The 26,651-nt window shown below is 49.8% G+C and overlaps 1 protein-coding gene across 2 annotated transcripts in view; it reads right to left on the bottom strand.

Annotated features, from left to right (window-relative positions):
• Positions 1–26,651, bottom strand: part of STAG1 (STAG1 cohesin complex component) — a 1,292,585-nt gene that overhangs the window by 203,457 nt on the left and 1,062,477 nt on the right. For both annotated transcript variants that reach the window (XM_085634343.1, XM_085634344.1), the window contains exons 27-28: positions 5,619–5,767; positions 5,283–5,411 (exon numbers count right to left, since the gene is read on the bottom strand). In XM_085634343.1, the coding sequence (XP_085490469.1) occupies positions 5,283–5,411; positions 5,619–5,767 (278 nt within the window). The remainder of the gene's footprint in view (positions 1–5,282; positions 5,412–5,618; positions 5,768–26,651) is intronic.

Here is a 26,651-nt window from a genome sequence, read left to right as displayed (position 1 = left end):
TAAAGGCAGGACACCTGTAGCAGGCCTACAACCCCCACCCGGAAATAGGGAAGGAGAGCCAGCCACAGAACAGACAGGACAACAACAACCACCACCCTCCAAGCCACCCCAGCACAGAGGGCAACCATCCGCCAAGGAACAAGGGCAGGGCATGGCATGGCCAGGTGACTCCCAGACAGGGGACGGCAGAGGGGCAGGGACCCCCAGCAGCAAGAGGAAGGGAGGGAGGGCAGAGATTGAAGGTAAAACCCCCCACCAAACCTGGAGCAGCCTGAGTAGCGGGGCACAGGAGCACCATAACCCCATCCTCCAAAGAAAAAAGGGGAGGAAGGAACAGCAACAAGACGGAGCAACCCGCCAAGAGCGAAGGAATACACTTACAAGAGAGACAGCCCCCCACCAGGAGGCGAGTGCCGAGACCAACCCATGGGTCCTCGCAGGGAGGAAGGGCGGGCCGTGAAAGAATCTGCGCTAGAATTGTCTCTACCAGATACATCGTTACTGAAGGTAAGTAACTCGTACATCTGATAGAGACTACTAGCCGCAGATTCCTTCACGTAGAATAGATACCCTAGCAATACCCAAGGGGAAGGAGGATCTGCGAAAGGACCCCCAGCCATAACAGGACAGAGGGTCACACGGGGCACCAGACCTGCAGACCGGGCAATAACCCGGCCCCTCCCAGGCAAGAGGAGCCCCCCACAAGCAGAACACCACCGACCCCAGGGGGATGGGGGAAGAAGAAGAAAGTAGGGGGGCCTTCACACTCACGATAGAGGAACCAAGGGCCAAGCCAGAAAGGCCGAAGTACCCGACACCCCTTCAAGGCAATAAGCTTCCCTCCAAAGCCAGGGGGAGAGCCCAGAGGGCCCAAGGAAATGAGGGAAAAGAAGGCTAAGCCACACCAGATGGAAGGCAACAGGCCAACTAGAGCGGCGCTAACAGACAAGCCGCCAGAAACAAGACAAAACAGCACAGGGCCCCAGGAAGACCGAGTGGGTAACACCTGACAAAGGAGGGCACAGAATTATACCAAGCAGGGAGAAGAGGAAAGGGCCAGACACACCCCCAGGAGGGGCCGCGCACACGCCCTCAAGAAGCAAAGCAACATACAGAAACGCCACTGAGAACAGGCACCCAAGGGTCCACCAGAACTCCCCAGCACAGCGCAAGCTGTATAACAGCTACCACTACCCCACATAGGGTACGTTAAGTCCCATGACATGGGAACCCTCTTTGGAAGAACTTCCGCAACAGAGGAAAAACAAAAGACCCACAGGGAAAACACCCTGCGAACGGCTTGACAATCAGCCCAAAGAAAAACAGAAGGCCTAATCTCTGGGCAAAGTCTGCGTAACAGTTCTAGCAAAAAACACACACACAGCTAACAAGGGCCGTCCAGCAGCCAACATTGCCAAAGTCCCTACAAGGAGGACTCAATGGCCAGAAAACACACTATCGCAAGAGCGACCGTCCCAAGAAGGACCAGAACCAGCTCAACTCCTTAATCACTGAGGTGGAGGAGGAGTATAATGGGAAGGAGGACGGAGCCCCGCCAGGAACCTTTGGATGGCAGAGTCAGCTGGGGCATGGAACAACAGGCTACCATCAAAGGGGAGATCAATGAGCCGTTCCCGAATATTTTCGGGAACACGCCGTCCCGAAGCCAAGCAAGGCGACGGAGGGCGACTGAGGAAGCCATGGCCCGGCCCAGCACCTCCGAGATGTCCAGAGCGGAGCGAAGGATAAACGCCGCTAGCTCCCGGCAATCCAACGCATGACGCCGTAAGTCCACCTAAACAGTCTCCTGAGAAGCTGCGGACCCCAAAGACTCAACCGAGTCCCACAGACCAGAGGAGGCCCTAGCCAGGACACACAAGGTGCTCAGGGCCCGCAGGTCGAGGCAAACATGTTGCCCCCCCCAAGAGTCCAGCCAGCGGGCCTCCAGGGAGGACGGAGTCATCAGCGGCGGCAGGGAAGGAAAGGTAGTCCGCAAAAGAGGACTGGCGGCAGAGGGGTGGAGGGAAAGACACGCAGGGTCACGCGGCGCCGGAAGGTGCCGGTGTAGAAGCTGCTGAGGCTCCAGATCCCCTGAGGCAGGACGCCCACAAGCCCCCTTCCAGGACTAAAGGAGCGAACCCTCAAAGGGAAGCAAGATCTCCGTCTCACCAGAGCCCTGGTGGAGAACCTCCAAGCGATGATCCGTCGGAAAATGAGCAATCGGGTCACCCATGCGCAGAATATCCACAGCCGTGGACACCGAGTGAGCAAAGGCCGCACCCGCCTCTGTAGGGCCCCGCAGCGGAGAAAGCTGCTCCTCCATGGGCGACGGCTGCAGACTAAGGCGGCTGTCCCCCAAGCCAAGCGGAACGGGCAGGGGCCAGACCTGGAAGGTAGGAGGAGCTAAGGAATGGGGGACCTGCCGCTCCTCTGGCGAACACTGCAGCCTCAAACGGCAGGGAGTCACCCTTCGACAATGCCGGTGAAAAAAAGACACCACTCGGCAGCCAGTCTCTAGGGAGGACGACACCAATATGCACGCAGCCTCCGGAGAAGAGGGAGCGTCCAAAGACGAATCCGCAACTCGACGCCTGTCAGGAGCAGTAGAGTCCACTGCCTGAAGCAGAGCGGTAACGCCAGCCTGCACCGAAGGAGACGCTGGATAGGGCTCCTCGAAGTCACACTGCGCCGGGGACCGTGGCGAGGCCGGAGTGGCAGTGGACAGGGGGCGGCGTCGGAGTGGTGCCGACTCGACCTCCACCGAGGCAGCCGCCTGCGTGGAGTGTCAAGAAGGACCAGGGGAGTGACACGAAGCCCTCCGCCAACCTCGGCCCAGTATACGACAGATGGTCCGGCGAGCCATGCGGCGCTGTCAGGGCCGACCCAACCTCCGACTCGCCCTCCGACTCGGCACCCGCCTGCGTGGAGGGACGAGAAAGTCCCGGAGGAGGGCGAGGGGTTCGCGCCCAGCCTCGACCCAGAGCGGGACGAGGAGAGTCCACCAACCCATGTGGCACCACCCGGTCCAGCAGCTGCCGGCACCGTAGTGGCGTCACCTCGGCCTTAAGACACCTTGTCAAGGGACCGAGAGGGGCTCGGGATGCGACCAGAGCCCCAGCGACCTCATGCGACACCACAGGGACTCCGGTGGGAGATTGCGGCGAGGCAGAGACACCGTGGTGTGAAGGAAAGACCCCAGAGGAGCCGCACCCCAACAGCACCACATCCTCCTAGCCTGGATCCGACCCAGTCGGCGCCAGGGTCGGAGCCACCGGCGGCACCGTGGAAGGCCCCGCGCAAGGCAAGTGAACCGCTGACGCCCCAGGAGGGGAAGGAGACACCAGCGAGGTCTGCAAAGCCGCCGCGTATGTCTCCATCTGGACTCTCGACGCTCCATCACTGGGAAACGGTGGGTAGGAGGACACGCGAGGCTGCATCACACGCGGAGGCCATGACCCCGGCAGGCCGAAACGCGGCCCCCAGGGACAAACTGCGTCACTTAACCACCGGTGAGCGACGCTCTCGCGACATCAGGGAAGGACGAGGACGACCAAGGCCGTATCTGAAGCCATCTGCCGAGGCTGTTCGAGGGGAGGACGACGACCTGGAGAGACGCGCCGAGAGAAGTTCCATTCGGCGCTCCCGCCGCGACTTCGGCTTCAACTGTTGGCATGCCTCACAATCCGTGGTGACGTGATCCTCCCCCAAACACATACAAATGCGATGAGGGTCCATCACAGACATAAGATGCCCACACGACGTGCAAGCTTTGAAGCCCGAAGGCATTCGCACACTGTTCCTCCAAGAGAAGGACTATGATGAAGAAAAAAGGGCCCGAAACAGGCCCATAGCAAGACCGGATCCGCGTTGCACGCGGAAAAGGAAAAAACTGACGTAGACGCGCCAGGGTGGGGCTTAAGTGACCCCGCTGACATCACGTACGCAGATGACACCTAGGCGGAGTCGCGTGGTGTCGCCCCACCCCCTGGCGCGCAGGGATGCTGTGGCAAAAAGTTTCCGGATCCAGTCTCACACCTGGGGATAATTCTACGTGAAGGAATCTGCGGCTAGTAGTCTCTATCAGATATGGGGATCAAGTCACTTGTGTATGCTTTATGTACTTCTCACCTTCCAATATACTAAAACAGGCCGCAAAAAATCCACTTGCAATTGAGATTTGATCAGGTCGAGCTACTTTTAGCACTTACCCGTCCGTGCTGGCGAGTAAACTTAAGCTGGAAAAACAGGCGTTCTGTTCATTAAGAAACTGAATGAGCAATTAAGACACCTTTAAATCTTGTTTCTATCTTGACACATTTGCCACTGCTCAAGGACAGAGGTCAAATGTCAGTTTGTCTTTACTAATTATTGCTGATCTGTTCCCAGAAAATGGCGTTTACTTTCCTTTCTCTTATTACAGTTAATGCTTTTTGTCAAGTGAGCTATCTGACAATAAGTGTAAAACAAAAGGCTGTAAAATGTCAATTTTTTTCTCCAACACAATATTGAAACAGTTTGTAAATGAACAGTACAAGTATTTCAAAATATATCAGTAATTATGAAAGAACTTCCTTTTAAATAATTTAGAAGTGTGATGCAAGCAAAGATTTTAATAGGAGCAAAACAAATCAGAATACTTTACTTGGTGATGAGCAAATGACAAATATTTCCAAACAATGTACACAATATAGTTTTAAGACCATTTCAATACATAATCTGCTGATTGCAAATGACAGTGTGCTGCTACTTTATGGTTTAGTTATATATTTATTAAAAGTGATAGTTTTTAAACATGATGTGAAAAACATTACGGCCCCAGCCCCAATGACAATGCAGTTAATGAACTAAGGGGCAAGTCAGCAGCCATGTGTATCCTAAATGTGGCTAGATTTGTTTTCTATGTGGAGCTAATGTTTAATCTATTAAATCATACAAATGATTTCCGTACAACAGACAGGCTGAACTAAAGTATTTGAAGGTTCCCTCATGTGTGATGAAGAAGAAAATGGTGTCTCGGTGATTTAAAATACTTGCCCAGGATCACAATTTAAAACCAGTTTATGGGTCAAGAGCGTAATAATTAGGTAGGGCAGATTATTTAAGTCACTAGACCTGTAGGTCTAGTAACACTTTTAGGATTTTACAAGGCCTGTAGAGTAAATACATTTGAAACCACAGGAACTACATAACATTCTACAATGAATGTAGACTTCTTTCTAAAGCAAAGGATAAACTTATACTAAGCACAGGTAGCCCAAACTGCAGTATACTGGAATACTTACACTGTCTTCTTATCCTGTCTCAGTAGTTTTGAAGAGAATTCACTTAGCACTTCCAGGAAAGCCAAGTTTGAGGGTGGGAATTCCATTCCTTTAGGATTTGGGAATTTGAAGGCAAACTCTATGCCATCCCTGCCACAAAGAAATCATATTCTTAGCACTGATCGACAATATCATCTTACCAAAATAACTATTACAACTTAGAAACAAAAAGAGTACACAGAAAATAAAACATCAGTTAGTCCCCACAGCTAAATGAATGATCAATTACATAGAACGTGTAACTTTATTTTTCAACCGTAAAACACATACACCAGGTAGTGAGCTATATGTACTCACTTGTGTAGTGTAGCTACAGCCTCCCTCGTCTTGATCTGATCCAAACCAAAAGTGAGGGCAAACCTGCGTGCCAGTTCTTTTATTCCACTCACATGGGCTGAAGTCCTGTCAAGGTGGGGGCCCTGTTCCTGAACCAGCTCATTGAACAGCTTGGAAAACAAAAGTGACAAGTTTGAATACATCAATAGTAAGGACAAATGTATTTCTGATTAATGCACTACCTGAAATACTTAGATAAGACTCAAGGACCACAGAATGAAAAGCAGGGGAATTAACTGAAGAAAAAACAGATCACACAATATAAAGAAAAAATGTCATTCATTTTAGTAAGCCAAAAAGAACAAGCTAATTACCTGGAGTAACGCTTTCAGGTGAATACTCTACCTAACCCCAAACTCCTTACCTTAAGAACATACCCAGGTGAGAAAGTTAATCAGTAGATGTTTGTTGTAGTGTTCAGTACTGGTAGGTAGTGTTGTGCGGGTCCGCTGTAACTCTAGGAAATAACAGACCAGAGCTGCATATAAGCACCACATTTATGCACTGCTAGTTACTTCCTCCTTTTGCTCCCAAAGATGAGGAGAAATTAATGATCGGTCAGGACACTGTGCCAGATTCTAACTTGGACATGCTTTATGTGTTAAGAGGCCACACCACAGAATGGGGAGGCGGGAAGGACTCTGCTGTTAAAGAGAGTGTCCACACGAAAAAGCGCTACCAAATCAAACTTACTTCTTTCCGATACTAACTACAGATTCTCCGCCTTTAGAATAGATGTCCTTGCAGTATTTCCCAAACGGTGGTGAATCTGAGGAGTGGACGCATACGAAAAACTCATGCTAAACCAAATGGGCTAAATTGCCCTCAGCAGGTGTCACTGTCGTGGCAGTTGTGGGTTGGTGAAGGAATGCACAGAAACCAATTTAGCTTTCTGGCAGATGCAGGAACACTCTTTACCAATGGAGCTGAAGCAATTTTGACCCTAGTGGAAGGAGGCCCTTCTGGAGCTGCTCCTTTGCCAGGGCATATCTATGCAATATGCATTATTGTACTTAATGATCCATCTAGACAGTCTGTGTACTACATGTCCTTGCCTAGCACTGGCAAGGCCCACAAAAAGGCTGGTTGTCTACTTGCCATTCTTTTGTACACTTGGTGCAAAGACATAGGGATGTCCTGGTCCAGCCAGTGAAGCCTCTGCTCCTCTTTAGACGGATGTGGCAGAGAGAAAAAACACAGCAAAGTTGATGGACTGACCCACACGGATTGGCAATACCACCTTTAGTAGAAAGAAAGCCAGAGTTCAGCACCAATTTGTCAGGGAATAAAGTGATATACAGAGGTTGCAGCTCTCTGACACTGCACGCAGAAGTGAGAGTAGTGATGAGAAAAGCAGTCTTGATTGTGAGGAGCCATAAAGAACAGTTATGCATGGACTTCAACAGTGTGCACATCATAAAAATGCAGACCAAATTAAGGTTCCATTGAGACATAATTAAGGACTTTGGGGTAAATATGCATCAATCCTTTCAAGAATCTTATTACATCGGATGACAAAAGAAAATAGAAAGCAGGTTGGTCAAGCAAACGTAACCTTTAACTGTGCCCACAGCAAAGCCTTGCTGTGCCAAAAAGAAACACAACACATTAGATGACCTGGTCTGCAGAGGAGTAAGGTATCCCCCACCCCATGTCACAGATTTAGTGGAAAGGCGCTTAGCCACAAAATCACATCCACTACTTCTGTGGGCAAGTCGAAACTTCAATTGCTGCTCAATCTCCATGCACAGAGATGAAGACTGTGGAGGTTCAGATGCAAGAGACTGCCCCGTTGCCGACACATACGGTCCTCTAGAAAAGAGTGATTAGAAGCCAAATGTTCAGGTTGAACAGGCTGATGGACCACATACTTCTGAACGAAAAGCTGTCAAACGACTTGGGCCCAGATTGTCCTGACGCACAAGTTATTACTTGTGTAACGATATATCTGTAAGAGACATTAGTTAGTGATAGATTCCTTACCTAAGAATATCCCCAGGCGTCAGACTGGATCTGTAAAGTTTCGCTTAGCAGTACCCCTGTGCGTCAGTAGGTGGTGTCGTGCGGCTCTGCGTCCATCACTGGAGTTTTAAGCGCCGAGATGACGTCACGGAGAGTACTTAGGCGCCACCCATGCACGTTGACGTCAGTTCTGTACACAACTTTCCGCGCCAGGAACGCAGAGCCATGCAAGATACTGACCATTGGTGCAGAAAACTAGGGCCCTAAGAGGGACGACTTTAACCCTAGTAACCAGTTCGCAGAACGGGGAGGATGGGTGGGGCGGTAAGGAATCTATCACTAACGTCTCTTACAGATATATCGTTACACAAGCAGTAACATGTGCATCTGAAAGAGACACGTTAGTGATCGATTCCTTACCTTAGAATAGATACCCCAGCAATAACAACCCCAGTGGTGGGTCTGCGAACAAATTACACCAGAAAGTCACGGAGAACGGAACGGCCAAAGAAGCCGTCTCTCCGGACTTGACTGTCAAGGCAGTAATGCTGGGTAAACGTGTGCAGCGAGGCCCACGTAGCTGCCCGACAAATGTCCTGCAAGGGAACGCCGCGTCCCAAGGCAGTAGTGGATGCAGTTGCCCTGGTAGAATGGACACGCAGCCCCACAGGAGGCTCCTTCTTAGCCAAGGAGTAACCTGCTTTGATGCACAGAACGACCCACCGCGAGATGGTTCGTTTGTGCACCGCCCGACATTTTATGGTGCCCACGTAGCCAACAAAGAGCCGGTCATCCACCCGGAACTGCTGTGTACGCTGCAGATAGAATGCAAGCGCATGTTTTGGGTCCAGAAGATGGAGCCTCTCCTCCTCCCTTGAAGTATGCAGAGGCGGAAAGAAGGTGGGCAAAGTGATGGTCTGCCCGATGTGGAAGGGCATGACAACCTTTGGCAAGAAAGAAGGACGGGTCCTTAAAACCACCTTGTCCGGATGAAAGGAAAGGAGGTTTGGAAGAAAGAGCCTGGAGCTCACTCACTCTCCTGGCAGAGGTGATAGCTACCAGGAAAGCCGTATTGAGAATGAGAAGACGCAAAGGACAGGTATGAAGCGGCTCGAAAGGAGCGCACATCAGATAGGTCAAAACGAGATTCAAGTCCCATTGAGGCATGATGAACAGCACAGGAGGAAACGTGTGCATAATGCCTTTAAGCAAACGGCTAACAACCGGAGACTTAAAAAGAGAAGCCGGAGATGGCAGAAAGATAACCTTTAAGAGTGCGCAGAGCCCTGCCTGGCCAAGGAAAGCAGGAGATGGCAGAAAGATAACCTTTAAGAGTGTGCAGAGCAGAGCCCTGCCTGGCCAAGGAAAGCAGGAACAGAAGAACTTTCGAAAGAGGGGCAGAAAGGGGATCCACAGCCTTCGCTGCGCACCATGCCACAAATTTGTTCCACAGACAGGCGTATACCGTTTTAGTGGAAGGACGCCTGGCTGCCAAGATGACATCACAGACTTCGGGAGGAAGATCGAAAGCTGTCAACTGTCGCCGCTCAATCTCCACGCATGGAGGCGGAGGCTGGTGGAGGACCGTCTCCTGCTGCTGCGACAGAAGATCCTCCCGAAGAGGCAGACGAATCGGGGGATTGATCGCCATGCTGAGTAGCTCAGGATACCAGTATCTTCGTGCCCAATCCGTAACCACAAGGATGACTTGGGCCCGGTCGCACCGAATCTTCTTCAGCACTCTGGGCAGAAGTGGTATAGGCGGAAAGGCGTGCAAAAGACCGCAACTCCACTCGCGACGAAAAGCGTCGCAGAGCGAGTGCCGCCTTGGAAATTCCAACGGCCAGAACTGATGACATTGCGCGTTCTCTTCGGTGGCGAATAGATCTAACCAAGGCTCTCCCCACTGCTGAAAAAGACCTTGCACAACGTCCAAGTGCAGACGACATTCGTGATCCATCAAGCACCGGCGGCTGAGTTCGTCCGCCCTGGCGTTCAGAGAACCTGCCAGGTGTTGAACCACCAAGGGAATGCCTTGATGTTCCAGCCATGTCCAGAGGCGCAGAGCCTCCTGACATAGGGTCCAGGACCCCACCCCGCCGTCTGGAGGTTGGTCTTGAGGGCCACTGTGGGGAGGTCAAGATTAAGGGCCTCAGCCGCCCGACGGGAGGACCATAGTGTAAGAGGCACCATTCTCCATCATAGGCAGGGGGGGCGAACCCCGGGTCAGAGGAGATATCGAGGTCGCCTGCCTCCTCCAAGTCGTCCACCCAATCCTGCTCGGAGTCACATTGCCGGGCAAGAAGGTCCTCGGACCCTTCCCAGTCTTCGTACGCCTCTGGCGTAGAGGGAGCCGGCCGCGGCAGCAAAGCCGGAGAAGGGACGAACGGCGCCGGCCCGGGTCGGCTCCCAATGCGGATCCCAGGCCGGAACAAAATGGTCCTGGAATCGGGGCAAGGGAGGAATAAACGCCACCCAGAATGGTGCCGAGTGTGGAGCCAAGGGCGGCGCCGGAGCCGGCAACGCCGCACCTCGTGGCGCCGGAGTCGCTGGCGCAGGATCCTCTGGCGCAGGTGGCAGAGCCACCAGGCCAACAGGGTCTGGACACGGGATCGCGGTGTCCGAAGGCGCGCCGGGGGGAGCCCGAGGCCTAAAAAGGCGGTCCATGATAGCAAGAAATTCTTGCACCTGTTCGGGAGTTGCCGACGGACCCGGGTATGGCGGGTAGGCCGCAGGACTCCTAGGCTCCAGGGGAGGCACTGGGGCGAAACCCCTGTCCCCCTCGTCTGCCTCCAGGGAGCGACGGGGGGGGGACGTCGGCGAGCGAATACGCTTCTTCGACTTCTTTTTATGGCGTCGCTTACCGGAATCCGAATGCGAAGACTTGGAGTCTGAGGAGCGACGACTCCAGTCCCGGGAACGTCCCCTGGACCCAGAGCGGCAGCGTGATGAATGCCGGACCTTCAGCAACTTCCTACGCTGCTCCCGCAAGGCCTTGCAATCCCGGGAGTCGTGAGCAGGCTCCAGGCAGTAGAGGCAAACATCGTGGGGGTCCGCCACCGACCTATTCCGGCGGCAGGCCCCACAAGACTTAAAGCCGGGCATCCCTACGTGCACCAGGAGAAAAGAGAGGAGAAAAAAAGTCTCAAAATAGTAGTCAAAAAGTGACTAAGGTACGTGCGCAATCCGGATCTGCGCTTGCTGGCGCGGAAAAAGAAAGAACTGACGTCAGCGCGCATGGGTGGCGCCTAATTACTCTCCGTGGCGTCATCTCGGCGCCTACGACGATAGTGACGGACGCGGAGCTGCACGACGCCACCTACTGACGCGCAGGGGTGCTAAGCACAAAACTTTCCGAATCCAGTCTGACGCCTGGGGATATTCTTAGGTAAGGAATCTATCACTGATGTGTCTCTTTCAGATCTTCCTCGTAATTTGGGAAGGAGAGGCAGCAGTGGAAAGGTGTGCAGGAGCCCTGGCCCCCCCTTCAGACCAAAAGGTATCATTTTGAAAGGAACTCCAGCAATCACAACATTGCATGTTTGCAGTGGTGGCAAAAAAAATCCAGAACAGGCCATCTCCTAGAGTGCAAAGATGCCCTACACCAGCCTAGGATAAAATGGCATTTGTTTTCTGCCGGCTAGACTCATGAGCTGGTTCTAGCTGGCAGTGAGCATACCTGACCGATGACTGGCGACCTGTGCTTCAGCTACCTCCAAACGAACAGTGCTTTCTTAAACAAGATTCAAGACCTTATGTCGCCATGCTTGTGGTTGTGTTGTCTGTCAGGGTCTGTACCAGAGTCCCACTGATGGACGAGAGAAAAGCCTTCAGAGCCCACCAGATGCTCCAGAAGACTTATGTCGAGCACCACTCCACGGGGTGCCACAGACGGAGTAGTTTCTTACCTGTAACTCCAGTTCTCTTGTAGGGGTATTTCCGTGATAGTCAAACATTTGAATAGTCCCGGCCATGTGTGTGGACCCCGGAGCACTTCATTAGATATATCTTCTTAAGTTGTCATCTTCTGCTTTTCTTCAGCAAGGCCTGTATAGACACTTCAGAGATAAAAAGACAATAAGGCAGCCTAACAAACTAGGCTACACTGGCCATTACTTCATCTTGAAGTGAAAAAGATAGCCAGTTTAACTTTAAGTTTAGTAATTTACTGAGTTTTACACATAGAAAACTCTCCTTCACAAAACTCCTTTTTCATGATAGAGATGAAAGGAATGGATAGAGAAGCCCCCATAGGCTGCCATTAGGTGTCTGCAAATGGGTACCGTGCCTTTAAGAGTCTCCAGAGACCCCCGGTATCCCATGAGGCACAGCCAGAGGCATTTACTTTCAGTTCTTTTTGAAGGCGTAAATAAGCAGAGCCTGCTGAGTCTTGGGGACATCTGTATCTGCCAGCGGAGAGGAGGGCGGGTTGCTTATGACTATCACGGATATACCCCTACAAGAGAACTGTAGTTACAGGTAAGAAACTACTCCTTCTCTTGTAGGAGATTTCCGTGTATAGTCCTTATGTGAATAGACTAGCAAGCCCATCCCCAAAACAATTCACCAGCGGTGGCAGAAGTGAGGACAACCGCACTATTGTGCAAATAGATTTCTAAGTGAAGCCTGTCCAACCTGAGCATCTGCCCAAGCATCACTATCAAGACAGTAGTGCTTAGTAAATGTGTGGACTGACTTCCAAGTGGCAGCCTTACAGATTTCTGAAATAGGTACATTACGAAGTAAAGCAGCAGTAGCTGCTTTCTCTCTAGTAGAGTGAGCCCTAGGCTTACTAATCAAAGGTGTGTTTGCTTTTTGATAACACAGCTGAATACATGAAACAATTCACCTAGAAATGGATTGTTTAGAGGTAGCTAGACCAGTTCGAACTGAGCCATAGTTTACAAATAGCTGGTCTGTTCTACGGATATCCTTAGTCTTGTCTAAATAGAATTTCAAGACTCTCCTAACTTCAAGAGAATGCAGTGACCTCTCCGCAGGAGAAGATGGATTTTGAAAAAATGTAGGTAATGTAATAGTCTGGTGTACATGAAACTACAACACAACTTTAGGAAGTAACTTAGGTTGCGTCCTCATAACTACCTTAGAGGAATGAAAGACTGTATAAGGTTCTTTACAACATAAAGCCTGAAGTTCGCTAACCATGCGAGCAGACGTAATGGCCACAAGGAAAGCCGTCTTTTAGGACAGATGCTGAAGAGAAGCCTTATGAAGGGGTTCAAACGGTTCCTTCATTAGTCGTGAAAGGACTACATTCAACTCCCAGGGAGGCGAAGGACGCTTGATGGGAGGAAACACTTTCTTCAATCCTTCAAGATAATCTCTGATGACTGGGATTTTAAAAAAGGAAGTTTGTCAAGGACATTTCCTATACGCAGTCAAAGCTGCCAGATGAAATTTAATCGAATGGAACTGAAGGCCAGATTGCGCCAAGTGTAACAAGTAAGGAAGGATAACATCTTCCTTACAGGAGGTAGGATCGAAGTCCTTAGAAGCACATCAGATGCAAAATCTCTTCCATTTATACGCATAGGACGTGCGTGTAGATGGTCTCTTGGCCTCTTTCAGTATCTCCATACAGTCCTGAGGGAGATTCAAATGTCTGTACTGTACTAGCTCAGGAGCCATGCCGCCAAATTCAACGACGAGAGGTTGGGGTGCACCATCTGTCTGCTGAACTTCGTTAGAAGGTCCGGCCTGCACGGCAGCCGGAGATGTGGCAGGAGAGACCAGTGGAGTAGGTCTGTGAACCACCACTGCCGGGGCCACTCCGGAGCAATGAGGATCATCTTGGCCCGTGATTGGGAGAGCTTGATCAGCACTGTCGGAATCAGGGGAATTGGCGGAAAAGCGTAGAGAAAGCCGCCTGACCAATTGATCCATAGGGCATTCCCCACAGTCCCTAGTTGGTAAAACCTGGAGGCGAAGTTGCAGCATTTGCTGTTTTCTGCGGTAGGGAACAGATCGACTTCTGGAGTACCCCATCTGTCGAAAATGTCTTGCACCACTTTGTCGTTTAAGACCCATTCGTGGTTTTCGTGAATGAGTCTGCTGAGCGCGTCTGCCTGAACATTCTGAACACCTGGAAGGTGAGTTGCCGTGATGGTCAGGTTTCTGGCTAACAGCCAGTGCCAGATGGCCTGGGCTTCCTGAGACAGCATTCAAGATCTGGAGCCCCCTTGCTTGTTGTGGTAGAACATTGTCGTCATATTGTCCGTCTGAATAAGCAGGGAGCTGGAGTGAAAAGACGGCTGGAATGTTTTCAGCGCCAAATGGATTGCCCGAAGTTTCAGGAAGTTGATGTGGTACTTAGTTTCTTTAAGAGTCCATGCGCCCTATCTGTAGGTGGTTGAAATGCGCACCCCATCCGTGGAGAGAAGCATCCGTTACTATTGTTTGTGTGGGTATCTCCTTGTGGAAGGGAATCCCCCGGAGGAGATTGCGTGGAGAACACCACCATCGGATGGACTGACGAGCCTGTTGCGACAGTTAAATCCTATCTTCCCAGTCCCCAGTGTCTGGTCCCATTGATCATCCAGACAATCCTGCAGGGGTCTCATATGGAGGCGTGCATTCGGAGTGAGGAAGATGTATGACGCCATCGAACCTAGTAAAGGCGATACTTTCCTCACCGTTGGTGCGGGCATGATCATAAGAGCTTGAGCCTTCCGAAGGATCGATAAGCGTCTCTTCTCCGAAGGACACACGCTTGCTGTGCGTGTGTCGATAGTAGCTCCTAGGTACTGAAGACACTGAACAGGAGTTGAGACAGACTTTGTGAGGTTGATGTGAAGTCCCAAACGAAGTAAGAGATTGGAAGTCCGATTGAAAGGCAGTTGCACTCCCTGAAACGTAGCTGCCTTGATCAACCAATCTTCCAGATAAGGATAGACTAATATTTTGTTCCTCCTCAGATGCGCACCCACCACTGCCATGCATTTGGAAAAAGTCCAAGGTGCTGACTTTTGGCCGAAGGGCAGCACGGAGTATTGATAATGGTTGTTGCCCACTGTGAAATGCAGGAACTTGCGATGTTTCCGGACTAGAAAGAACCGTGAATACAGCCCTGTTCCTTTCTGATTTAGAGGGACAGGTTCTACCGCTTTTTTCTCTAGGAGGGTGTTGGCCTCCTTCTGCAACTCGCGCAGCATGCATCTTGATTGAGTTGGAGGGATTGATGGAGGTGGGCTTATAAAACGTATCCACTGCGAACAATATTCAGCACCCAATTGTCCGGAGTTATTTTCAGCCACTCTGCCAGATGATCTTGAATACTTTCCTCCCCCGGAGAGGACAACGGACGAGGGGGAAGAAACCCTTAAGGGCTTCGGACCAGCAGGAGCCTTGTTCCCCTGTCCAGACTGCTGGTTAGATCTTCCTGACTGTTGTCGTTTTTGAAACGGCTGAAAGGAGCACTGGAACTGCTGCTGTTGGTTGGACTGACAACCCTGAGACCGTTGGAACCTCTCAGAGGAATAACGCCTCTGGAAAGGACGGAAGGCCTTGCGTTGTTCTTTAGGTTTCTCCAAACCTACAGCCTTCAACGTCTCCATTTCGGTCTTCATGCGGGCCATCTCGTCGTCCGCGTAGGAACCAAAGAGCGTTGTGCCAGAGAACGGGAGATTGGAGATTCGCTGCTGCGCCTCAGGCTTCAGTGATGTGAGACGAAGCCAAGCATGACGTCCTACAGCAATACCATGGCAATACCCTTGGGCTGCCAGAAGTGAAGTATCCGCTGCAGCGCTGATGACTTGGTTAGAGACCATCAGGCCCTCATTCACAATCTCCTGGAAGTCTTCCCTCTTGTCCCTGGGTATGAGATCCACAAATTGCTGAAGGGACTCCCACAATGATCTATCGTAACGGCCCAGCAAGGCTGTAGAGCGCGCCGCCTTCATGGAAGTCGCTGCGGTGTTACAAGCCTTTCTGTCCACTGAATCCAGCTTACGGCTCTTTATCCGGTAGCACCGTGGAAGTTGGAGCCGTAGCATGCTGTTTCCGTGCAGCCACTACTATTAGAGTCCAGAGTGGGGTCCAGCCGGAGGAAGGCAGGATCCGAATCAGGCGGACGATACTTCTTCTGCAACCGAGGGTGTAGACTTTATAGAAGACGGCGTTAGGAACAGTTCCATAGCTGGTTCCTCCAGACCCGGCAGCAATGGACGCGATGCGTCTCTTCTGCAGTCTCAAAAAGGTCAGCTACACAGGGGTAGACAGGGGAATGCTGAGTTTCATAGCCCCTCTGGCCAGAACCTCCTGGATGGTAGGAATGTCATCAACCAGTGACACCCTTTGCGGGGGAGAGTCAGTGAGAGTAGGAGAGTACCTCCCTGTACTCGTGGAAGATGTATCCCTTGTATGCCGGGACCGAGACCTCTCATAATGGCGACGACGTGATCTTGTGGAAGATGAGTGGCGTCTATGTGACCGATGTCTCGAACGAGACCGTGTTCTTGGCCGTCAAGGTTCCACAGGGTGTGTGGGCTGAGGAGCCATGGGCCCAGGCTGAGGCGGTGGAGGAATCGCTGGTGGACGCGGAGGAGTAGCTGAAGGTGGAGGTGGAGGAGGAGGACTTGGTGGTGGCTGTGGTATTCCTGGTGGGACCACCGGTGGAAGAGGAGCAGGAGGCGACCTAGTTGGTGAGTAGATACGTGAATACTCCGAAATGGGAGATGAGACCAACCTCCTTTTACGAGCGGGCCATGAGTAAGGGACCCTGGATGCTCCATCAGTCCCCCTCAACGTCGATCCACTGCTCAACGTCGACGGGAACACGAAGTCCCTGTCAACGACAAAAGGCTCACCACTGAGAGAGGGCCAGAACGGGACCTCGACGTCTAACGCCGGTATCGACGTCGACCTTCTCCTGGATTCTCTCCTCGACGTCTACTTTCTTGTAGAAGATTGCCTCCTCGACGTCGATCTTCGCGTTGACGTCAATGGTGATCGGCGACAACGCTTCGGCGGTGACCGCTGCTTGTGAGACCCAGATTGACGCAGATGATGTCTCGCCGGCGATGTTCGCTGTGTCGGCGGCGAACGCGGGGAACCCCTTGACGGCGATCCCACCGTTCTTCTCCTCGACGTTGATCGCCGATGTCGCTTCGACCCAGAGCCCTGGGTCGACGGAGAGCATATCTTAGTCATACCTGCTCTCGACGTCGCCGTCCTCAACCGGGTATGGCGCCGTTTTTCTGCTGTTTTTCCACTGGGGAGCCCCCCCAGAGGTCGAAGCATGGGACTTGGTAGAGGACTTACACTCGCCTTTCCCAGAAGCTGCCTTCTGTCTCCTCTGCTCCATGCCTTGCAGCAGAATCTTCTCCCTGTCACGCAGGGTGCGCCTAGAAAAGGTCTTGCAAATGGCACAGGTGTCAGGAACATGGGACACAGGATACAAACTCTGTGGGAATCCGACTTGACCTTCTCCCTACCGCATTCAGGGCACTTGTCAAATAGAGATGGCCTTTTGACAAGAAAACAGCAGAAATACTGCCAAAAAACTACAGCAGTAGTTAGCTAAAGGCCAAAGACGTCGAGTGAAACTGCTAAAGTCCAGAAATAATCACTAATTTTTATGAAATACCAAAAAAGGTAGAGCTCAATGCTCCAGGGTCCTGCTAGCAGGAGCCAGAAAAAAAGAAGTGAAAGTAAATGCCTCTGGTTGTGCCTCATGGGACACCGAGGGTCTCTGGAGACTCTTAAAGGCACGGTACCCATTTGCAGACACATAATGGCAGGCTATGGGGGCTTCTCTATCCATTCCTTTCATCTCTATCATGAAAAAGGAGTTTTGTGAAGGAGAGTTTTCTATGTGTAAAACTCAGTAAATTACTAAACTTAAAGTTAAACTGGCTATCTTTTTCACTTCAAGATGAAGTAATGGCCAGTGTAGCCTAGTTTCTTAGGCTGCATTATTGTCTTTTGTATCTCTTAAGTGTCCATACAGGCCTTCCTGAAGAAAGGCAGAAGATGACAACTTAAGAAGATATATCTAATGAAGTGCTCCGGGGTCCACGCACATGGGCGGAACTATTCACATGATTAGGACTATACACGGAAATCCCCTACAAGAGAACCTAGATCTTCAAATCCACCAGGTGACTGTTCTAACCCAGGGACAATGCATCTGTCACTACTGTGTGCTTGGAGTGGCATTGAAAAGCCTAGGGAGGCCACCAAAGATCCTGGGCTGCCTCCTCCGAGAAGCACAAGGTGTTTAGCAAGCAGTCTTGATGTTGCGCCTACTGGAAACTGAGATTCCACTGCAAGGCTTGCATGTGCCAGTGAGCAGAAGGGACCATGAGGATGCATGAGGCTGGAATGCTAAGCAGTCTCAGAACCGACCTTGCTGAAACCCAGGACTGAGCCTGTAATTTGAAGATCAAATCTTGATGTTGCTGACTCCTTACAAAGGTGAAATGGCTTTGAATACCACCCTGCCCTGGATAGCTTCTATGAAGGGAATCCTCTGTGTAGATGTCAGGTGGGACTCGGATTACCAATGAAAAACTCAAGCGGGACAGGAGATCTTTGTTTGGTGGTGGTCTGCGACAGACTGTACCGCGCTACCGCGCTATGCAACCAGTTGTTGAGGTACAGGAATACATACATCCCCAACCTGCGAAGGTGGGCTGCAACCTATGCTATCATATGCCTAACCACTTTAGGGGAGATGGTGAGGCTTGCAGGATAGAACAAAAAATTGGACTCCATGAACCAAAGGAAGCAGATGTAGGACAGGCACATGGAAGTACAAGCACTGCAAGTCCAAAGAAACCATCCAACACCCCCAGGGCAGTTCAAAATGAAACTGGATTGGAGAGAGTATTTTGAATTGTTCTTCTAAAGGGAGGCATGCAGGGGGCAAAGACAGAAAATCTATCCGAGGTTACCATCCTTCTTGGGTACTAGGAAGTAGCAGGATTAACACCCTCGGCCAAAAGAGACTTCACTTCTTGCAGAAGGATGACAGCACATTCCTTTGAAACCAGAGTAGCAATCGCTGGGAGTTGATGTGAATGACAAGATATAACAAAAGGACAAAACAGCTGACTAAGGTCAAGCACTTAAGGTTCCATTAAATGACAATATATGCTTTTGAGTGCAACAACTCCCAGTATCTCCTGTTTAAAGATACTTGTCTTACAAGAAGTCTGTAGAGAAAAAAAAGGAAGGTGCACTCCATCACGAGTCCTATAAGACCAACACCAATATTTGGAAATAATTTTCTTCTTTTATTCCTAGTCTTGATTAAAAGATAGGCACACAGCCAACGCGTTTCGTTCCCTTGTGCCTTGGGAACTTCGTCAGGGCTGTAACAATTTATAAAAACATCCACATAAATATACATATAAAATACATATATAAATGACAATGTACAAAAATGAACATAAATAACAATAATAAAGTAATTTAATTTTCTGTCATTTTCACACTTTTCGCATTCTCTTTATTTTTTGGATGTCATATATTGTATGTGATGGTTGACTTTATAATCAGACTTTGATCGTGATTGTTATCTTTGTTATTGTTTGTAATGTGCAAATTCTGAGTGTGATGTTTTCTGCTTTTCTTATTTTGTTGGGATTGTTATGTCTTATAATTACTTTATTATTGTTATTTATGTTCATTTTTGTACATTGTCATTTATATATGTATTTAAAAGCAGCAGTGCCAAGTCAATCTTTACTTCAAAGTCTAGGTCTATCAAAGGGCATGCCCATCAAGCATGCCTAATCATCACTGGAAAACCCAGTAATTTGCACTCGGGCATGATCACGTCACAGTCCGTTGTGTCAAGGCCGTCCCACAAGAAATATTTCACTATGTTAAGTTCGCCCTGAATCATCTGGGAGATGACGGACCTCAACATCAGGTACAGCCAGCAAGATCTTGCTCGCCATGTCCCAAACGCACAGGAGACAGACAGAGAGAATTTAAAAACAGTAGGGCTAGGGTGGCAGAAGAGAATGCTATTCTTGTTTATGTGCTTCGATTGCCTATCTGGCAGTGTAGAAGGGATGTCGTTTGAGTTGACTTTGCTTGTGGACACTTGACCACAAAAATTTCTGGGGTCTGATACTGGGTGAGAAAGGCGAGGTTTCCAAGAAACATCCAAAATCTCCTAGCCACTGGGCAACTAACTGGGGAAAACTAGCCCTCAAAGTGTCTTTCAGGGCCTCCTTGAATGGTAGCTATGGCTTAGATGTAGCAGGCTCGTGCTCTATGATTTTTCTCAACACATTGCTTCTGCTTCGGTAGCTGCTAGTCAAGTACTTCTGCTGCTCTGCAGACAACAACTGCAAGAAAGTCACTTTGCTCCAGGAGTGGGTGTGATGGAGATTCTAATTCAGTCTGAGAAGAGGTGTGTAAACCACCTGCATTTTGTAAGTGTGAGTAAAATACTGCATCATTATAGTAAGAGGGAATTAAGTTGCACCTTTGCTAATTGTCAATTACGTGGCATGCTCTTAAAAACCCTAATTGGACTGAATCCTATCGCAACAGGGCCTCCAGCCTCCCATAGTACTGTTGTCTGATGGGATGCAGGGGAACATCTAATGTTAAAGGCTGCGCTTTGGTGATTTTGTTTCATGGCCTCTAATGGGCCAAAGTCTGGTGTGAAATCGGGGCTGGAACTGAAGCCGGAGCAGTAATGGTTGGTGTGTCCTGTGCTTTCTGCGCCAATGGATTCAAGCTAGTCTGGCAGATGAAGGGCGATACCCCAAAACCGGCCCCAGAATACTTGTTTCCAGTCCAAAGAGGATCTGGCCTGGCAGTTCGGGCTGTACTGTTCCCATGAGCAGCAGGGTCTTGACTGATTTGCACATGGCTGGGTCCAAACTGAGGTGGCATATTGAGCAAAAGAACTAAGGATTAAACTCAGGTCTCTAGGGGTGAGCGGTTAAAATGTTTCAGCACTCCGTCCATCATCTTGTGTGGTTTGCTGTGGTCACTATTGCAACACATATATTATTAGTAGCTCACGATGATTTTCATTTAACATAAGCAGCTCTTATTATTCTAAAGGGTGGAGACCCCTGCTCTAGCCGATAGGAGGACAAAAGAGGAGGGCTAGCTTCTACGTGATGTAGTTTGGTTCCGCACCATGTATTAGCTCACAGGACTTGTTTATATTTAGTCACCATGATGGAGGAGTGTGTGTTATCAGCGGGAGGGCCCTGAAAAGGCCTTTAGGAATTCTTATTAGGTCTGCTAAACCACAGAGATGGTTAGTTCCATGACCTCTTGAAGCAAGAAGCACAAGTTACTGACATTCACTTATTTCTGGTAGAGACTAACAGCAAATTGCTCACCTTTTGAATATTCCCTAAGGTCTAAGACTGGATCTGGAAAATCATTAGCAGAACCCGTGTGATGGTAGGTGGCACCGACTGCTTAGTGCCAACATTGTTCCAAGTTAGATATGATGGGTGCGGGCCTATAGGCACAACTCATGCACGCTTACATCAGTCGCTTTTAGAAACATCTGTACCCAGAAACAGGGAGACAATAACACATCAATCTTGACCAGTTTACTGATCTCTATGGTGGGATCTTATTAAATGAAAGAGGCCAGTTCAAGGAACTGGCAGGATGTAAGGGTTGGTGAGGAATCTGTGGTTGGAGTCTCTACCACAAGGAGCATTACTGAAGGTAAATAACTTGTTGTTCTGCTAGATACTTCTAAATACATATTCTTCACTTTCTGAATAGATACCAGAGTAGTACCTATTAGGAGATAGGCCAGTTAATTGGCTCAAACTAATAAGTATTGTAGGACCAAGTAGGCAAAACGCCCTTCTTGATGAAAGTGGCTGTCCAGACAGAAGTGCTATGTGAATGTATGGCCCAATGCCCACATCGCTGCCTGGCAGATGTCTAGGACAGGAACCCAGCGGGACAACCAATTGGTAGTAGCTTTAGCTCAGATGGAACAGGCTTGCAGATCTTCTGGAGGCTGCTTTTTGGTCAATGGATAGCAGATCCTAATGTAAGGTATAATCCAACAGGAGATGGTCCTCTTGCCTTTTTTAGCCTCAGTGAACCCCACAAAGAGCTGATCATCAATTCCTTGATACAATCAATGTAAAAGCTCAGCACTCTTTTAGGGTACAAGCGACAGAGTCCCCCCTTCTCAGAGGGGTGAGGTGGAGCACAGAACTCCAAAAAGGTGGTGCTTTGACAGACGTGGAAGGAAGTCACAACTTTTGGCAAGAAGGATGCTTGAGTCTGCAGAACCAGTTTGTTTGGGTACAAGCTGGAGTATTGCAGATAAACAAAGAGCCTGAAGCTCAATTACAGGCCACACTGAGGTGATCACAATGAGGAACATAATCTGGCGAGTGAGGAGCTGCAAGTGGCAGGCATTTGGTGGTTTAAAGGGAGCGCACATCAAATATGTGAGGACAAAGATCAAGTCCCATAGAGGCATTACAAAGGGAGAGGGAGGAAACAAGTTATGGAGACCTTTTAAATAATGCATCGTAACTCATGACGAGTAATGAGAGCTGTTCTGGCAACCATAAAAATTAAGCATAAAGGTACCCCTTAACTGTGCCCAAAAAGTTGCCGGGCAAGAGCTAAAACAAATAGAACGTCAGACAACTAGGACTGGACAACTTGCCATTAACATGGTTAATCCGGCATGTGCCCCACCAAAACACATACTTGTCCCTAAGACCAGCACATAGTTTTTCCTTCGAGAGATGCCAGGCTGCCAAGATAATATCAACCTCTATGCATGAAGGTGAAGTGTGAGAAGGCTAGGTGAAGAACCCTGCCCTGTTGCTGCAACAGCAGGTCTTCGCAGAGGGGCAACCTGATCGGAGAACAGATGCTTAAGACCAGGAGTTCTAGATACCATACTCCCCATGCCCAACCCAGAGCCATTAGGATATCTTGTGCCCAGTTGGTCTTAATTTTCTCTAGATCTCTAGCCAGGAGTGTTATCTGCGAGAAAGAATACTCTAGTCCCAAGCAAGAGATGTCTAGAAAACTTCAATGAGCAACAAAGTACTGACAAAAGATGGAACCAGGATTCTCCCCACTCACAGAAAATACCCTGCACCACAGCTTGATGTACCAGGGATTTGTGATCCACAAGGCATCAACAGCTTAGTTTGTCCACTCTGGCATTTAGGGAACCTGCAAGGTGGTGCATCACCCAAAAAATTCCTTGGTGAGCTTTCCTCATACATGAATGGAAGACTTCAACACCAAGTGTATGGCTTGTAGCGTGGAAGGTTAATATGGAGCCGGACCTCCATCAGAGACCAGATGCCTTTGATCTCCACCTCTCCCAGATGGGTTCCTAGACTAAGAAGTGAAGCACTGGTCACCACTGAGTTTCTGGGTGGAGTAAAGAGGTCTGCCGATGACCAATTTGCGGTCCTACAGCCACCACTGCAAATGTTGTTCAACCTCTTCTGAGTTTGGATCCACATCTGAAAGATTCCCTTGATGCTGCACCCACTGGGGCTTCTGATCAAACTGCAGAGCCCCTATATGCAAACTGGAGTTCTCTGGCAGCAGGATGAAGGAGGCCATCAGACCCAGAATTCTCGGAGGGATCCTCACTGAAATGCAGGACTGAGGCTGAAAGATCGTGATCATAGCCCGAATGTCTTAGACTCTTACTTGGGGGAAAGGTACAAAGCTGCACCTTTTCCAGAATGACACCAATGAAATGGAGCACATGAGAAGTGCCTTTGGCACATTGATACAGAGCCCGAATGCTGACAGGAGGTTCGCTCTTGTCTGGAGGTGGTTGACGAATGGCTTGGGCGAACATACCTTCAAAGCCCGTCATCAAGGTAGGAGAAGCCTTTCACCCCTGACATCCGAAGGTGTGCTGCTACCATCATTACTTTTGTGAACACCTGAGGGGCACTGCTGAGTCCAAAGGAGAGAACAGCGAACTGAAAATGCCCCTGTCCCACCATGAACTGCAGTTAGCACCAATGGGCCTGCAGGATGGGTATATGGTAATAGGGGTCCTGCAGGCTCAATACCATCCGTCTCAAGGGTTGAGGGCAAGCAAGATCTTGGCCAGTGCAAGCATTTCGAATTTCTCCCTCCGGAGGAATATTATTATTATTACGTTCTTATTGAGCGCAGCTGCCACCCCAAGGGTATCCTGGCGCTTGACCTTCAACAGTTCATCAGATCCAACACATTACATTGCTCTTGGAAAGAGATAGGTCTTTAAATCTCTTTTAAAGGAGGTTAGATCTTGCTTACTCCTGAGCGACAGAGGGAGGGTATTCCACAACTTAGCGGCTGCAAAGCTAAAAGCGCGGCCGCCCATCCTCACTCTGTTGATTTTAGGAACTTTTATCAAAAACGCCGAGGAGGATCTTAAAGGTCTGGCGGCCTGATACCAGGAGAAAAGATTTTGGAGCGGCAAAGGTCCTAGCCCATGCACAGCCCTGAAAACAAGGCACGAGGCCTTGAAAAGAATCCGCTGCTGGACAGGCAGCCAATGAAGATCGAATAGTGCTGCCGATGATGACGCAGAGCGTGAACGAGCTAGGACCAGTTTGGCTGCCATGTTTTGAATCCTCTGCAACTTAGATACCAGGGTATTGGGAGCCCCCAGAAGCAGTGCGTTACAGTAGTCTAATCTACTGAGAATAGTACTACGCACCACCTCTGCTCGAGCTCCCAAGGGGAGTAACGGCAAGATTTTACGTAGGGCTCGAAGTAAGCCCATACACGTTGCTGTAGTCTTATTTACAGAGGCATCAAGCTGCAGGCTAGGCTCAAACATGACCCCCAAATTACGAGCCGACTCGGCGGCTGTCACTGTGCCCAAGATAGAAGCCGGCCAGAAATCCTTTGGCAGCGGGCGGGGGGGGGGGGGCCGATCCAAGGAGCAATAGAGCACCTCCGTTTTTGCCCCATTAAATTGGAGCGAGTTAAGCCGAAGCCACTCTGCTGTTTCCGACATGCACTGGTGAAAGGTGTCCCTCGACACCGCCTCCTTACCCTCAAAGGAAAAGATCAGTTGAGTGTCATCGGCATAGTTGATAACTGAAATGCCGAATGACTTTATCAAACTGATTAGGGGTCGGAGGTAAAGATTAAAAAGGATCGGACTGATCGCAGACCCCTGCTTCACCTGGCGTACGGCTGAGCGAAAAGGTGGTAATGCCACTGCTTGTTGTCTATTACAGAGGTAGGATTTTACCCAGCTTAAGGCCAAGCCAGCTACGCCCGCTCTCTGAAGGCGGTCCAATAGGACAGCGTGATCCACCGTGTCGAACGCGGCCGACATGTCAAGCAGCACTAAAAATGCTGCCTTACCCATGTCGACACGCGTTCGCAGATCATCCAACACGGTGATCAGAGCGGTCTCAGTCCCATGGGCCGGCCTAAATCCAAATTGGACTGCATCCAGACATGAGTTGGTTTCTAGGAAGTTGGATAAGGTTCTTGTGACCAGCCTCTCTACAACTTTTATAGGAAATGGCAACAACGAAATAGGCCTATAATTAGCTGGGCATAGCGGGTCCAAAGAAGCCTTTTTTAACAGAGGTGTTACTATTGCCAACTTCCAGCTGTCTGGAACCGAAGCTGTGGCCAGTGACTGGCAGCAGATGGTATACAACGGGGGCAGCAGCTCTGTCTGGAACGCCTTCCAGAACTTATGTGGCAGAGGGTCAAGAGGGGAGCCCGAGGATACACCATTAGCCAGTGTATAAAATTCCTCCAAGGAAGGAGTGGGAAAGCAGGATAATTGCAGTTGCTCCCCTTTAGCCTCAGTCCCCTCAGCACCCGGAAAATAAAGGGGTTCAGATGGCGAGAGCCTTGCCGAGGCTGGTTGGCCCGAGGTCGAGAGGCCATTTAGGATTAACTTAATTTTTTCCTCAAACGTAGAGGCCAACGAGTCGCACAGTTCCTGAGATGCTACAGTAATTGGTAATGCACAGGCTGGATTAGCCAAATTATTCACCAGTTTGAAAAGGGTCTGTGATTTATTAGAGGCCTTGGCCAGGGAATCTTCCAAAAACTTCGCCTTGGCCATCCTTAGGTGGGTTTTATACTCCCGCAGGGCCTGCTTATAAGCCGCACAATCCAATTCCCCATATCCTCTCCTCCAAGCACACTCCGCGAAGTTTCTGCTGACTAAGATCACTGGTGAACCAGGTGTTAACTCTCAAAGGCTTGTTCTTCACCTTCTGTAGGGGGACCAATTTGTCTAATGATGTCAAAATTTGCTGACTAAGGGCAGCATAGCTCTTCTCCACAGTATCCTCCACAGAGAATGCTGTGGGCAATAATATAGGTAGACTTGACCCCCTTAACAGGCGAGACCATTGTCTGCTAAATTTAGGCCTAACCGGACCATCTTCACTTCGCAGTTCTCCCGGCAAAGAAATGGACATGAGGACCAAAGCATGGTCAGTCCAGCATTGATCCATGACCCTATTAACTACGACCGACTCCTTGTCAGCAAATACCAAGTCCAATATGTGCCCCTTCACGTGAGTGGGAGATTGCACCAGCTGCTCTAGCTGTATATTGCTACACGCTTGGCAGATTTCTCTAAAGGCCGGTTCTTGTGGGCCAGAGGGTCGTAGATTAAAGTCGCCCAGCACCATGAACTTAGTATGGGAATTAGATAGATCATAGATAAGATCAATAAATTGCTGTAAAGAGGAAGCGGTTCCGGAGGGCGGTCTATAGCAGAGGAGACCTGCTAATACTGTACCACCCTGAGCCGTCAGGGAGAAGCCCAAGAGCTCAAACCCTATTACTTCCTTTACTTCAAGCTGTGAAAGGGAGAGCGTGTCCCTACAAATGAATCCCACTCCGCCACCCCTCCCCGAAATTCGGGGGATATGTCTTATGGAGTAGCCCGGTGGGCAAGCCCAGCCGAGCTCCGCTCCGCTGTCCGTTCTAGTCCAGGTCTCGGTTATAAATAATATATCCAATTTGGAGGACTCCACTAGCAAAGCGATTTCAGTGTGATGCTTCACAAGGGAACAAACATTAAGTAGGACACAA

This window comes from Triturus cristatus, chromosome 11 (genome assembly GCF_964204655.1).
Source record: "Triturus cristatus chromosome 11, aTriCri1.1, whole genome shotgun sequence".
NCBI classification, from domain to species: Eukaryota; Metazoa; Chordata; class Amphibia; order Caudata; family Salamandridae; genus Triturus; species Triturus cristatus.
Note: the sequence above shows the minus strand (reverse complement) of the source record. Positions and strands in the feature narration are given on the sequence as shown.